Raw genomic sequence first — 15,404 nt, forward strand, 5'->3', positions numbered from 1 at the left:
TCCCGTGTCTAGCTACAAGACATGTGGCTGCAGCAGGGGCGTTCCCTCTCTGCTCTGACTGCAGATTGTCCCTAGATGAAAATGGCAAGAGGTCTGTGTTCTCTGCAGGATTTCTACATTACTGTTTGTTAGTCTGCAAGATTTTCTGCATGATCCTGAAACAGCGGGGGCAAGATTATTTCAGGTTTACTTTCTCTTCACATCCTTTAACCCTTTAAGGACCCTGGGATTTTTTTTTTTGTGCTTTCGTTTTTCACTCCCCGCCTTCCCATAGTTCTAACTTTTTTTATTTTTCTACTCATATAGCCTCATTAGGCCTTATTTTTTGCGGCACAAGTTGTACTTTCTAATGGCACCATTTGCGGTTGCATAGTGGGGAGTGGAGAAAAAATTCCAAATGGGGTAGAATTGGGAAAAAATGCAATTCTGATAAATATTTTTTTTATTGATTTTTTTACACTGTACACTATGCAGTAAAATTGACCCGTTATCTTCATCTTCATTCTCCAGGTCAGTACGGTTCCATAACCATATTCTGACCCCAAGAACTTTTTTGTAGCTATGTGTACGGGGCTCATTTTTTCCAGGATGATCTGTTCTTTTCAGTGATACCAATTTTAAGTGTCTGCAACTTTTTGATCACTTTTTATTAAAAAAAATTTGGGTAGTTGAAGTGACAAAAAATAGCAAATTGGCTTTATTTTTTTTCCCGTATGCCATTAATATTGTTATATTTTATTAGTATGGGCATTTTCGCACACGGCGATGCCCATGATGTTTATTTTTTTTATTGGTTAAGTATTTTTATTTTAAGGAAAGGGGGGTGATTTTAACTTTTTTTTTTTTATATAATTTGTAAAAAAAACAAAAAACTGGCACTTATTTTTTTTATTCACCTTGGGTGACAATAACTGCCAATCATTCGATTGCCCATAGTATTCAGTGATGGCTAAATAGCAATCATTGAAGGCTTCATTTGCACTATATCAATACAAGGCTGCCACCTAGTGGCCTGTATTGATATAAACATCTAATTTACTCTGAAGCCGGCTTGAGGCTTCGGTCAATTAGACAGAGGGACAGGTCCCCCGATCTCAACCGGGGAACGCCGTTACTGGACCGGAAGCGCGTGACTTCTGGTTCCGGTCTGCGCAGATGCCGTGGTCACATTTGACCACGGCATCTGTAAGGTAAGATGCCACAGCTTCTAACAGAACATACGTCTGGTGGCAATTGCAGATTTAAATTGAGCATGTGCGACCACCGCAATGCCGCGGCTCTCTGCTATTTTAAATAGCAGAGACCCCGCGGCTAAGGCGCCCGCTGCAGGTGCGAGCGTGCGCCATGTTTAGGGAACAGACCCATGGCATACAGCTACGTCATGGGTCTGCTATAATTGATGTAAAAAATGAAAATCAGACATCATATAGTGCATGACAATGACTTTCTAACAAGGCTAGAACCAGACCTGGACCTCACATGGATCCAGAGATCTCCCAATTCATTGCTTCAGTTGCTCTTCCAGATTATCTTTAACCTGGCAGCCCAGGGGGGCATGTCCTTTCTGCTGCAGCTCTCTCCCTGCAACTGCCACAGCTTCTAACAGAACATACGTCTGGTGGCAATTGCAGATTTAAACTGAGCATGTGCGACCACCGCAATGAGGCAGAGAAATAAGGAAAAGAACAAACAGCAGGTGGTGCTATACACATACATTTTAGTTAAAAGCTCACTGGCTATTTATCATTTTTAATTATATGCAATTACGAAAGTATTCAGATTGGGTTGAAAAGAAAATGTAAGATATTTTTCATGACACAACCCCTTTATGAGGGGGGCAGGGTTAGTGGAGCGACTGCAAAATCAACCCACACACAGAGTTTGTTGTCATCTGTAACCATGGAAACGCATTTGTCTGCATAGCAGCTGTCGGCACACACACAAAAAAAAAAAAATTTTTTTAGTTTATCAAGGCTGTTTGCAAAGTCTCTTAGAAAGTGAAAGAAACCCCAGCAGCGCTGAGTATTTCAGGAGAGGAGTGTCCTGTCTTCCCTGCATGTGACAGGGCCAAAAGCATGATATGAGATGTGGGATGGAGACAAGGCTGAGGGTTAACATAGCGGAAGGAGGCTCAGCAGCACAGAGTATTTCAGGAGAGGAGTGTGCTGGTCTCATGGAAGCAGTATCCTGTCTTCCCTGTATGTGACAGGGCCAAAAGCGTAATATGAGATGTGGGATGGAGACAAGGCTGAGGGTTAACATAGCGGAAGGAGGCTTAGCAGCACAGAGTATTTCAGGAAAGGGGCGTGGTGGGTTTTTAGGAGGCAGCAAATTCAGCATTGAATTAATAAAATGGATATACCTTAAACACAAGGTGAAAGAGTAAAAAAATAAAAATAAATGCTGTGAAACAATTAAAAATAGGTTCGCGTATTAAAGTCGTCTGAAGGTGCACGACTCCTGGGTAGCATTTTCTTTGACTGATGTAAGCAGAATTGTGTATTGCTTAAGGAAAGGTCTGCCCAAGGTTGTACCTCAGACTACAGACGCGCGGTTACTGACTCTGGCAGTTTTCAGAACGCCGATCACTAACAAAAACGGGCAATTCCCACAACGACCCATGAAAAAAAAAAAATATACCGTAGACCTGACAGAATACAGTCTGCCCCCAACGTACAAATGTGCAGCGCAAACAGGGACTAAACTGGAGCTTTGCACAGTAGAAGGGTCTCCACATCTGCACTGACTGGGAGCGCACTAGAGAAGAAGCCGAGGCGGCCAACAGGATCTGTCCAGCTATTACGTAAAAGGTTTAGCCTTTATATCATCACTTTGTATTATACAATATACTTTGCAATTCAGTTCACACAATTTCAAGAACTCTGCTAGCCGTCAGTGAATCAGTGGTTACATCCAGAGGCTGAAACCCCCATTCCGACCAACAAAAGAACTCTGCTACATTGTAACAAGCTCTGCATCAACCAGTGTTTCAGAGACCCTGTGAACAGTAAGGGCTGAAGCACAAAGTATATCAGAAAGCTGCAGAACCTGTCACTGGATGATCGTTATTCAAAGTGGAGGCGGCCATTGTTTAATTGTGACAAGTGCCGAGACTGCTGCTTTCAATAAAATCTGGAGGAAAGAAAATTACGAAAATGACATTAGGGGACAAAGTAAATAATGGTATTATATAAAAATGCAAGCTGACCGCTACGACCACTTCCCTTGAAATCAATATGGCGTCCGGGTCCTTTAAAATGAGAGTCCTTCTTTGCAGCTACTCTAATATGGGGAAGTCCAAAACAGGGAAGGGACCCCTTTTATCATCCCAAAATGCACCAATAGGACATCTTGCGATCCCCTTTAAACTATAAACCTAACAGAGGTAATCTGGAAATGAGAACAATCACCAATGGAGGTGGATGAAATACTGAAATGTTTGCACATTTACGCAGGAAATTCTGCCTTTTCCTCATCAAAAATGGTATCAAAGTCTGTAAGGAAGTTGCCTGGAAAGTCTGTACTGCTTCCTGAAACAGCGCCATTTCTGCCTATAGGTCATGTCTGGTATTGCAGGGGAGCCCAATACCCTTAAATGAGGACAAACGGCAATACCGGACATGGCCTGGGATGGAGTGGCGCTATTTCAGGAAAAAAAAAAAAAAAAAGAATCCTGGAAAAAGTGGTAGTCTGCTTTGGTATACCTCTTTATGGGTGGTTTCACGCATAGATATTTTGGCGCTTTTAGGGTACGGCCACACGGGGTGGGGTTTTCGCAGTGGCGTTTCCCTGTGCAAAAATGTGGATATCCCAGAACAAAAGGGAGCAAAAGACCGGAAATTGTTTTTAAAAAAATGCCTCAAATAAAACTATGTGTGAAGGAAGAGTCAACGTTGAGACAATTGATGTCCTGCAGCATATCAAAGGGGTCACTGGATGGATATGCTTCACAGTATCCGATTCCAGTGGCAGCCTCTGCCCTCCAGAAACGCGTCTCTTACCTCGTAGTCCAGGATACTGAACCCAAGACCGCGCTTGTCCTTTTCCAATTCGACAACGTCAACTTCCGGAGACCACAAAGTCAACTCTCCGTCATCATAATCCTCGTCATGGACATGGGTCAGGTCCTCAACTGATTGTTCCTACAAAGAAACTCATATTGTTATATTTTTGGGGGAAAACTAGGAAAGTAGATTCCGGTTGGAGTAGTAGTACTTGGTAAATTGGTCAAGGTTTGAGATGTGCAGCTCGTTCCTGACTAAGGTTTATGGAACGGCAAACCTGCAAATTTGGCACCAGGGGACTGGGGAGGTTCTGCCGCTCAACACCACATCTCCCATCATGCTTTCTGTGCGGACAATGAAGGGCAGCAGCGGGACATGAGGTCCTGAAATCTGAGAGCTGTAAACACAAGTGAATGCAGCTCTGGATGTGACTAGAGTATGAGAAATTATTTAGGATGTGGTAAGTACAGACAAGTAAAGCAAAATGCAGGGATGCTTCATCTGCCTACAGCTAGATTCAAGACCCTGATATATAGAGACTGTAGTGGTCTGACCCAAGGAGGTTTCAGTCTCCTATATTGGGAATGGGCACCGTTGCCTTATGCCTAATAGGAGCTGTACAGCACGGCTGCTTGTACTGGGGCAGCCAATGATGCAGGCGGTGCCCCCAGTTTACATTCCTTCCAGTTTCTGAATTCCATGTTGTCTACTCCATTCACATCCAAAGCTGTGTTCTGGTTGCCATTGGACGCAGACACAGGTTAAACCCCGCTCTGCTGTCAGACATGTGACCCAACGCTGACATCAGAGCTCCACAATGCGCTGCGCAGCAGGAAAGGGGGCCCAGCAGAATTATGAAACTTTGGACATGAACGGAGCAGAAAAACATCGAATGAGTCAAAACCGGCACAGATTATTTGTAGATTTAAACAAAATACATTGAAACGTTTAAAACGTGGGGGTGTAGCTATAGGCAGTGCAGAGGTATCACTGGCAGACAGACCTTGGGGGTGTTCTAGATGGCACACTGCGGGTGGGTGCGATTCACCTTACCTTTTGATGATATTCGGTGCCAACTAACTCTGCCGCCATGAAGACTTCACCCCCTTCATCCTGCTGCAGAAGAAAGGCAAATCAAGTGATGGAGCATAGATGCCATGACACCGATACAGAGTATTAGAGGAATACAGTGCGTGACACAAAAATGAGCAATTTATGACAAATTATGTAAGAGAAGATACAGAATATCTACTGGAAAAGCAGAACACAGTTGGGTGGATCCATAGAATATTCCATAAAGGCCCCATTGATGCAGCTTATAGGACTTATGGCGCCGATTCCTCGGCTTTCCCCATGACTCCCCTATTGCATACGGATGTTCTGATGAGAGGCCATCTCTGTATAGAAGCGACAGCAATGAATGGAGATGCAAGGGAGTGTGCCAGAGGTGGGACATTATGGAAATGAGAAGATGGGAATAAACCTGTAACTACGCCCAAAACTGTTCTTTAACTTCCAAACTATACCTAAACCATAAAATGCTGACAAAAATTCAAAAGTGCACAAATCTATACCCAGATCAGAGCCCATCTATACATAACATCCATAAACACATGGAAACTACAGTCCTGGCCAAAAGTTTTGAGAATGACACAAAATTTGCTGCTAAACTGCTTTTAGATCTTCAGTTGTTTCTGTGATGTAGTGAAATATAATTACACGCACTTCATACGTTTCAAAGGCTTTTATCGACAATTACATGACATTTATGCAGAGTCAGTATTTGCAGTGTTGGCCCTTCTTTTTCAGGACCTCTGCAATTCGACTGCGCATGCTCTCAATCAACTTCTGGGCCAAGTCCTGACTGATACAACCCATTCTTTCATCATCACTTCTTGGAGTTGGTCAGAATTAGTGGGTTTTTGTTTGTCCACCCGCCTCTTGAGGATTGACCACAAATTCTTCTCAATGGGATTAAGATCTGGGGAGTTTCCAGGCCATGGACCCAAAATGTCAACGTTTTGGTCCCCGAGCCACTTAGTTATCACTTTTGCCTTATGGCACGGTGCTCCATCGTGCTGGAAAATGCATTGTTCTTCACCAAACTGTTGTTGGATTGTTGGAAGAAGTTGCTGTTGGAGGGTGTTTTGGTGCCATTCTTTATTCATGGCTGTGCTTTTGGGCAAAATTGTGAGTGAGCCCACTCCCTTGGATGAGAAGCAACCCCACACATGAATGGTCTCAGGAGGCTTTACTGCATGACACAGGACTGATGGTAGCGCTCACCTTTTCTTCTCCGGACAAGCCTTTTTCCTGATGCCCCAAACAATCGGAAAGAGGCTTTATCGGAGAATAGGACTTTGCCCCAGTCCTCAGCAGTCCATTCACCATATTTTCTGCAGAAGATCAATCTGTCCCTGATGTTTTTTTTGGAGAGAAGTGGCTTCTTTGCTGCCCTTCTTGACACCAGGCCATCTTCCAAAAGTCTTGGCCTCACTGTGCGTGCAGATGCGCTCACACCTGCCTGCTGCCATTCCTGAGCAAGCTCTGCACTGGTGGCACTCCGATCCCGCAGCTGAATCCTCTTTAGGAGACGATCCTGGCGCTTGCTGGACTTTCTTGGATGCCCTGAAGCCTTCTTAACAAGAATTGAACCTCTTTCCTTGAAGTTCTTGATGATCCTAAAAATTGTTGATTGCGGTGCAATCTTAGTAGCCACAATATCCTTGCCTGTGAAGCCATTTTTATGCAACGCAATGATGGCTGCACGCGTTTCTTTGCAGGTCACCATGGTTAACAATGGAAGAACAATGATTTCAAGCATCACCCTCAATTTAACAGGTCAAGTCTGCCATTTTAACCCAATCAGCCTGACATAATGATCTTCAGCCTTGTGCTCGTCAACATTCTCACCTGAGTTAACAAGACGATTACTGAAATGATCTCAGCAGGTCCTTTAATGACAGCAATGAAATGCAGTGGAAAGGTTTTTTTGGGATTAAGTTAATTTTCATTGGCAAAGAAGGACTATGCAATTCATCTGATCACTCTTCATAACATTCTGGATTATATGCAAATTGCTATTATAAAAACCTAAGCAGCAACTTTTCCAATATTTATGTAATTCTCAAAACTTTTGGCCACGACTGTACACATAAAAACCCCAACCATACCCATCTATACATAAAATCCACAACCATACCCAAACTGTGCAACAAAGTGTAAATTTACTCCACAACCCCTGATGAAGCCAAAATCTATGCCAAAACCCCAAAAATGCAAAAACACTATACAAAAAAAGTGGCAAAATCATAAAGTACTGCAAAAATGCCAAAGTATGCTCAAAACTTTACATTATGTCACAAAACTTACACCCCATACAAAACCACACCACATAGACTCATGCCTAAAACATTACATTTAAGTCATGTTTTTTCCTCCATTCACATCCAAAGTTAACTGCACAGTCACACATAAGAGATTCCAGGCAACCAGAAAACTATTTTTGCTTTATCTTTGGATGTGAATGGAGAATAAAATATTGTATATATCCAAATCAGAATAGGTAAGAGAAGTAAAGTTAGAGTGTGGTCCTCAGCACAACAGTAATGATCGTGCGTTACCGCTGCACACCTACCCGATCACTCTGGATCCTGAGATCTTTTGGATCATCCACAAAATTCTCATTTTCATCATCAACCAAACGGCGGCAACAGACGAGTGTGAACGGAGGGGGAGCTTCTTTGAGAAAGGAAATCGCTTCACGGCGAGATTTTCCATATAGCTGGACTTGGTTCACCTGCAAACCAATGGTTCAGTGTCATTCACGGGTTAAAGGACAAAGCACAAGGTATACATCAGGAGGGTGAAAGAGAATACCATTCAAAAAGTTTCGGGAGGGGGGGATGACTCTACCCTCTAATCCAAGACAGAGGCGCACTTTATTGTTGCTATGAGGAGACCCCTCTTCTCAGTTAAAGGCCTTCTAAATTATAGACTAATCTATGAGGACTTTGGTCTTAAAAGTCAGCATTCCCCGAGACCTTGCTCTGATGACCTGCAGTTGGGGGAGCATTTTTTTTTTATTGTCACCCAAAATTATAGGGGCTCAGCTATGCTGTTAGGGGAACGTGTGCCAAAGAGCTTGCTGACTGCTTAAAATAGCAACCAGTAAAATAGTGATTGCAGCTCTGGAGCATTACACAGGGTATAACTCAGGATCAGTACAGGTCAAGTAATGTAATGTATGTACACAGTGACTGCACCAGCAGAATAGTGAGCGCAGCTCTGGAGTATAATACAGGATGTAACTCAGGATCAGTACAGGGTAAGTAATGTAATGTATGTACACAGTGACTGCACCTTAGGTTTTTTTTTTTGCCGATATTATGCCTGCTACGCTCACTTAACAATGACTTTTTTCGGGTTGATGTAAAAAGTTAATATGATTTTTCATCTATGAACCATTTAAAATGGAATGAACCTTTGTAGATATGACACATTTCCAAGCAAATATGAAATGGCGCAGATGTGTTGGGGCGTGGCCAAGAATGTCAACCAAGCTAATATGATTCTGCATTAAACTTTTCTTGAGATACATTTTTCACCGCTTTACAAAACATTAGGTCTTGTACTTGTATTTTTTTTTTTTTGTCAAAACATATCATTTCTTCCAGAGCGATATTAAATTTCCTACAAAACCAGATCCAACAGCCTTTTGAGGTTATTAAATTATGTGCACACAGAGTACTGACATGACAGTATAGCTCTTTAGGTCAAATTGTGCGTGAGCTGAATCCTGATAGACTCCGACGGTCAGAGAGTGTTCTTCTAGAAAACTTCACATTCCGTTTGTTAATGTTAGTTTGTATCTATTGTGAACAGCAGTATTTACTCACAAAAACTGCCAATATTCTACAGTTACAAACTTAAAGTGGCCCTGGAAAAAATACTAAAAGTGGCCCCGTTTTGTGGTTGGGTCCAAATTGATGGAAGGCAGGGCCAGCAATACCATATTGTGGCACATTATACCGCCCCAACAGAGCCAAATAACACACAGTCCCTCACAAAATACATCCCCAAAAACTTCCACTGGCCATGAGGAAGACTCAGGCCGCCCCCTGGGCATCAGCCCACCGGGAAATTTCCCTGTAAGGTCTATGGCCAATCCGCCCCTGGCTACAAACTAGGATATTGACCCCAGTATGCAGCACAGAGGGAAATCACAGTTCACGTGCAGAATACAAATTCAACCAAACTACATTAATAGAAGATCAGATTGTTTATGCACTGACCAATATAACATTGAACCAGTGGTCATGTCATAACACAACACTATATAGTTTATCTATACACTCAATCTACATAAGAAGTCACTGCCTGCATACGTTACCTATCCAGTACTAATCCCAAATTACATCCTGTATTATACTCCAGAGCTGCACTCACTATTCTGCTGGTGCATTCACTGTGTACATACATTACTTATCCTGTACTGATCCTGAGTTACATCCTGTATTATACTCCAGAGCTGCACTCACTATTCTGCTGGTGCAGTCACTGTGTACATACATTACATTACTTATCCTGTACTGATCCTGAGTTTCATCCTGTATTATACTCTAGAGCTGCACTCACTATTCTGCTGGTGCAGTCACTGTGTACATACATTACTTATCCTGTACTGATCCTGAGTTACATCCTGTATTATACTCCAGAGCTGCACTCACTATTCTGCTGGTGCAGTCACTGTGTACATACATTACTTATCCTGTACTGATCCCGAGTCACATTCTGTATTTTACTCCAGAGCTGCACTCACTATTCTGCTGGTGGAGTCACTGTGTACATACATTACATTACTTATCCTGTACTGATCCTGAGTTACATCCTGTATTTTACTCCAGAGCTGCACTCACAATTAAGTGGGCTTCAGAATAAAAATCTGAAAACTTTCTCTGCTTGTTAACTTTCTAAAGTTCTGGCTAGGTGCAGCACAATGTGAACCTCTTTCCTGTAAGATAATATCGATATCTTGAGTTCAGGTTGTCAGTGGTCAATGTTTACCTCTAATAATTCATCTTCTGGTTGCAAAATTCCAAGTTTTGCCACAGGACCTTCAGGAGCAATAGTGGATATATAATGGTGACCATCAAAGGAGTCCAGCTCTACTCCCAGCCTCATGGTGTGTATTGGCAAAAGCTGAGATAAAAATGCACAAATATTAGCCAAAAAAGCGGAAACCTTGACCCAGCAAAAAGTATAACTCCCCGTGTGAACAGCATTATATGGATACAAAAGAAAAAAAAAAAAATTAAAGGGAACCTGTCACCAGGATTTTGTGTATAGAGCTGAGGACATGGGTTGCTAGATGGCCGCTAGCACATCCGCAATACCCAGTCCCCATAGCTCTATGTGCTTTTATTGTGTAAAAAGAACGATTTGATACATATGCAAATTAACATAAAAGAGTCATATCTTACTTGTGTGACCAGAGAAGAGTCATATTTTCAATCTCTGACTCATCTCACATACAGGACTCATCTCAGGTTAATTTGCATATGTATCAAATCAGTTTTTTTTTTTACACAATAAAAGCACACAGAGCTATGGGGACTGGGTATTGCGGATGTGCTAGCGGTGATCTAGCAACCAATGTCCTCAGCTCTATACACAAAATCCCGGTGACAGGGTCTCTTTAAAATAACAACGCTACAGAACAATAAAAGCTCTTATTAAAAAAAATTAATGGTTTTCTATTTCTCAGTACTTTCTAGACCTCTGCTTTCCTTCATTGAATGGAAACCTTTTGTGTTATATCATGCAGCAGGCTATTTAAAAGGGCAGGGCTGACCTTAGAGTATTTCTGCAGCTCTTCATCGTCCTCAATTTTCATGTTCAGATTAACCAGCTGTAGATTCGTAGGGGGGGGGGAAAAATTAAAGGAAGTTTAGCAATTATAATATTATTAATTTACAGCCATGACTATGGTGGCCACCACAGGGTAACAAGTACCATCGCCTAAAAACTCTATGCATGCTGGAGTGCCCCTTTAACTTTTTCTCTGCCAGGGATTTCAAAGCAGTTTTCACATTTTGCATGGACACAAAGAAAACCTGAGCTGTAAGGCCTCATGCACACGACTATGTATTTTGCGGTCCGCAAAAAACAGATCCGCAAAAAATGCGGACCTATTGAAATGAATGGTTCCGTATATGGTCTGCAAACAAAAACGGAACGGACACGGAAAGAAAATACGTTTGTGTGCATGAGCCCTAACACTGTGAAAATACTGACCACTACTTTGGACATGTGGGCACCTTCATGCAACTTTGTACAGGTCCAGTGAAAGGGTTAATGAATGGACATAACAGGATACACAGTTGCTGGCCTCTTTTCCCATGTATCTCGGTTCCAAGGCTTGCAGCACATACCATCACTTGGTAATCGGGTCCAAGATGCTTCTCCCACTTCGTCTTCAGAGCTTCAGCCTCTGGCGACAGGGCGGGGGCTGAGAAGAAAGGGATGGCGGTTTATTACACAGACTGCGGACAGGACAGAAAAGCGAACAGTGAGCAAAACTAAGTAATGCTAATGTTACACACAGGGCCTTAATGACAGTCAAAGTGGAGTATATGATGGCAAGGGTTAATCCCCCCAATACTAATATAGCTTCCATTCCTTCCACCGCTTTAGATGAAATGGCTTCACCAGCTCCACTCAGACTGTGCCGACATCTAATATTAGGAGTCAGAACAGTATCAGACTACAGTGTCCTCCATACTGGGAGGGAGCAGCCATCACCACTACTACCAATGAGGCTGCACTACTGCTATAACCATGAGGACATAACGTTATTACTTATTATATAACGATTCATACTTCATGTCAAATGTGACAGTTGGGGTCAAGTATAACTAATATTCTACCTGTTACATGTAAAGTGGAGTCACTGTGTACATACATTACATTACTGATCCCGAGTTACATCCTGTATTATACTCCAGAGCTGCACTCACTATTCTGCTGGTGCAGTCACTGTGCACATACATTACTTATCCTGTACTGATCCCGAGTTACATCCTGTATTATACTCCAGAGCTGCACTCACTATTCTGCTGGTGCAGTCACTGTGTACATACATTACATTACTTATCCTGTACTGATCCTGAGTTACATCCTGTATTATACTCCAGAGCTGCACTCACTATTCTGCTGGTGCAGTCACTGTGTACATACATTGCTTATCCTGTACTGATCCGGAGTTACATCCTGTATTATACTCCAGAGCTGCACTCACTATTCTGCTGGTGCAGTCACTGTGTACATACATTGCTTATCCTGTACTGATCCTGAGTTACATCCTGTATTATACTCCAGAGCTGCACTCACTATTCTGCTGGTGCAGTCACTGTGTACATACATTACTTATCCTGTACTGATCCTGAGTTATACCCTGTATTATACTCCAGAGCTGCACTCACTATTTGACACAAATTAGTGTTGAAGGAATGGCGGGGGAATCTGACCCTAGCAAATTTATGCCCGAAAATTGGGGCAAAATTTGCCAAAAAACTACGCCAGCCAGAGGCAGTCCTAGATTTTCAGGTAGGTGCAAGGACTACCAAGGATGCACCTAATTCATGACGAGGCACGCGCTCTGGTACACATTATGCACATTCTTTGCCAGCAATGGCGGCGTGAAAGAAACTAAGAAGAAATGCCGGCTTTTATAAATGACCCCCATTATTTCTACCTTTGGCCGGTTCAGAGTCTGATGTGGTTTAATGAGGAGAGGGAGGTAACAGGACACCTGTGATAAGCGGCACTCCTGAGCAGTCCTCTGTGATCGCAGCGACCCCGCCATCCTGAGCCCTACATGGCGGTAATACTGCCTGGGCTGAGACGATCTGACAAGTCTTTATGGCACAGAGTGACTGCCTTGTCCTGCGTCTGACCCCGGCCGCCAGTTCAGCGCAGGTCTAAGGTTCCTAATAAGAAACATTTAACTTGGGAGAAGGGGAAAAAAAAAAAGAAGTCTCCAGTCTGTGACGAGGATCGGGGAGCGCGGAGGATCCTCATTAACAGCGACACATCCCATCTGTGCACCTCATCTGAACGGAAATACATGCTAACATATAATAAACACTGACGGGGGCCGCCATGCGGAAAATGGCGCACTGGGCTGCCGGGGGGCACATCGTCTTGTATACAGTATGACAAATCACGGACACCCATATCCTTCTAGAACTAGAAAGGCTGGCCATTCTGAAGTCCGGAAAGCTGGGTCATCCCATGTAGGAGATTGAATGGCGGCTGTTTTAGATATAAAAAAAAACTAAAAACTAAAAGTACTCCCTAAAAATCATCAACTTGAATCCAAGTCTTAGCGCCAAAGCGAGCCAACATTTTTATGCAAAATATTGGTCTATAAAGTACAAGCAAATCGAAATCCATTCCGTCAGATCTGTCTAAATGTAAAGGGGTCTTCCAGGGCTGAAATACTGATGACCTATTCTTAGGATAGGTCATCCATATCAGCTCTGTGGGGGTCCGTTTTAGGGGCCGTGGCGCTCCAGTGACAGCTGCTGTCTTTTCTTTGTATGCCAAGCACAGCGCCACGCATGGTATGGTGGCTGTACCTGGTATTGCAGCTTAATTCTATAGGACAGCTTTTTTAGAAGTGCTGAGGATCAGCGGCCATCTTGCTCCCTCCATGAAACGTGAAATCGCGCGCACTACAATTTTTCCTAATTGCGAGTGTCACGATCGGCCTCCCCTAGGAATGGTGAGCGTCCCTCAGCAGCGGCGGTTTGCACTGGGCCGTTGCTACGCAGGACGCGTTATGCCATTACACTAAATTATCACATACGGTACCTCCTGGCAACTAATCCCCATTTGTGCCCTAATCTGTCTGAGAACACCCACAGACCTGAATGGAACGCCCCCCCCCCCCCCCCCCTTTGGGGTATATCTGCAAAAACTCCACATTTTGTGGCACAACGGACAGTTGGAAGGTCTGAGTCATCATAAAATCTAATAAAACATCCTTTTTTTTTTTTTTTTTTTTACCAGTTTTCAGTTCATTTCTGTAGTTATCCTCTTGCTCCTGGCTCTCTGCCTTGTACTGGAGACCTTCGGGGACCTCGCTTATCTGACCCCTTGGCGGAGCGGCAGGTAACGGAGGCGGAGAGGCGGCTGGCACATCTACACACACAGAGAGGCGGTTATTAGGCTTGTAGAAGAGAGAACGTCTGCAGTCACAGGAAGGACGGCATTGACAGCGCCAAAGCCGCAAACACGACAAATGTTGGTTCTCTGCACACTCACAGGTAAGGATGATTAGCAGAACACATCGCCTGGCGCCCAGCTAGGAGCGCTCGGGAAAGCTGTCTGCAGCACGGCTGTCGGGCACAACAGGGGGGCGCAACGTCTGCACTTCTCACAGAAGCGTGTCAAAAACTAACAAGTGAACCTCTGGTGAACGGAGGGGCTCAGGACCTGGGAGCGATGTGCTCCGCTTCCCTCCCAGCACGAAGCAGAACGGGGGACAAAGCTTCTCGTTTGTACAGCTTTGCCCAATTGCCACCCGCGAAAGCAGCGGGGGGGGGGGGTCCCTGTCGGAATCAGTCATTTTACAGAGTTTGGTTGGAAGAATGCTGATTTTTATAAATCTTCATCGCTGGTGAATGAAAAGCTTTGCAACTTTCTAATAGACTTTGTTTCAATTTCTCACCATTTTCTAGATATTTGCTTGCTGTCAGTGAATGAGAACAGCCCTGTCTATTCAGAGGCAGGAATCCTGTCCACTGCTAGTCCTGCTCTCTGCTGAGAAGTGGATACAATGGTGTCCAGTCTAGACAATGATGCGACTCCAGAATGATACATTGTAGCAAACTACCTGTCGTACAACTGTATCCAGTCTGCTCTGTGAGCTTCCCACATCAGCAGCTGCACAAGTCTCTCTGCTGGTTTGCTACAATGTATCAGTCTGCAGTCACAGAGCATTGTGCGGACTGGATACAGTTGTATCCACTTCTCAGCTGACAGCAGGACTAGCTCTGGACAGGTTTCCTGCCGCTAAATGTAGACAAGACTGCTGTTATTCACTGACAGCAAACAGGTACTGTTGATTTAAAAGTGTGAGGAATTGAAACTAAGGAGCAGATTTATTAAAGATCAGCGCTTTCTGTGCCAGCCTTGATATCCTCTGCTCTGCTGGAGGATGCGCCTAATTTAAGAGGAGGTTCAGGCCTCGTTATAAATCAGGTGCCTCCTGCGGCAGTCCGTGAACTTAAACCGAAATCTACAGCAGCTGTGAGCTGCCTTAGATCTCTGGCGTCATTGGTGCCAGAAGATACATTCCGCAGGGTAGTTGGCGACACCCCCTTCCTGCCCTCA

General features: G+C 43.7%; 1 protein-coding gene across 1 annotated transcript in view; it reads right to left on the reverse strand.

Annotated features, from left to right (window-relative positions):
• Positions 1 to 15,404, reverse strand: part of PATJ (PATJ crumbs cell polarity complex component) — a 195,574-nt gene that overhangs the window by 132,042 nt on the left and 48,128 nt on the right. Inside the window, exons 12-18 of the mRNA XM_044302377.1 lie at positions 14,076 to 14,210; positions 11,438 to 11,514; positions 10,858 to 10,914; positions 10,071 to 10,205; positions 7,642 to 7,803; positions 5,058 to 5,120; positions 4,002 to 4,142 (exon numbers count right to left, since the gene is read on the reverse strand). Coding sequence (XP_044158312.1) covers positions 4,002 to 4,142; positions 5,058 to 5,120; positions 7,642 to 7,803; positions 10,071 to 10,205; positions 10,858 to 10,914; positions 11,438 to 11,514; positions 14,076 to 14,210 — 770 coding nt within the window. The remainder of the gene's footprint in view (positions 1 to 4,001; positions 4,143 to 5,057; positions 5,121 to 7,641; positions 7,804 to 10,070; positions 10,206 to 10,857; positions 10,915 to 11,437; positions 11,515 to 14,075; positions 14,211 to 15,404) is intronic.

This window comes from Bufo gargarizans, chromosome 7 (genome assembly GCF_014858855.1).
Source record: "Bufo gargarizans isolate SCDJY-AF-19 chromosome 7, ASM1485885v1, whole genome shotgun sequence".
NCBI classification, from domain to species: domain Eukaryota; kingdom Metazoa; phylum Chordata; class Amphibia; order Anura; family Bufonidae; genus Bufo; species Bufo gargarizans.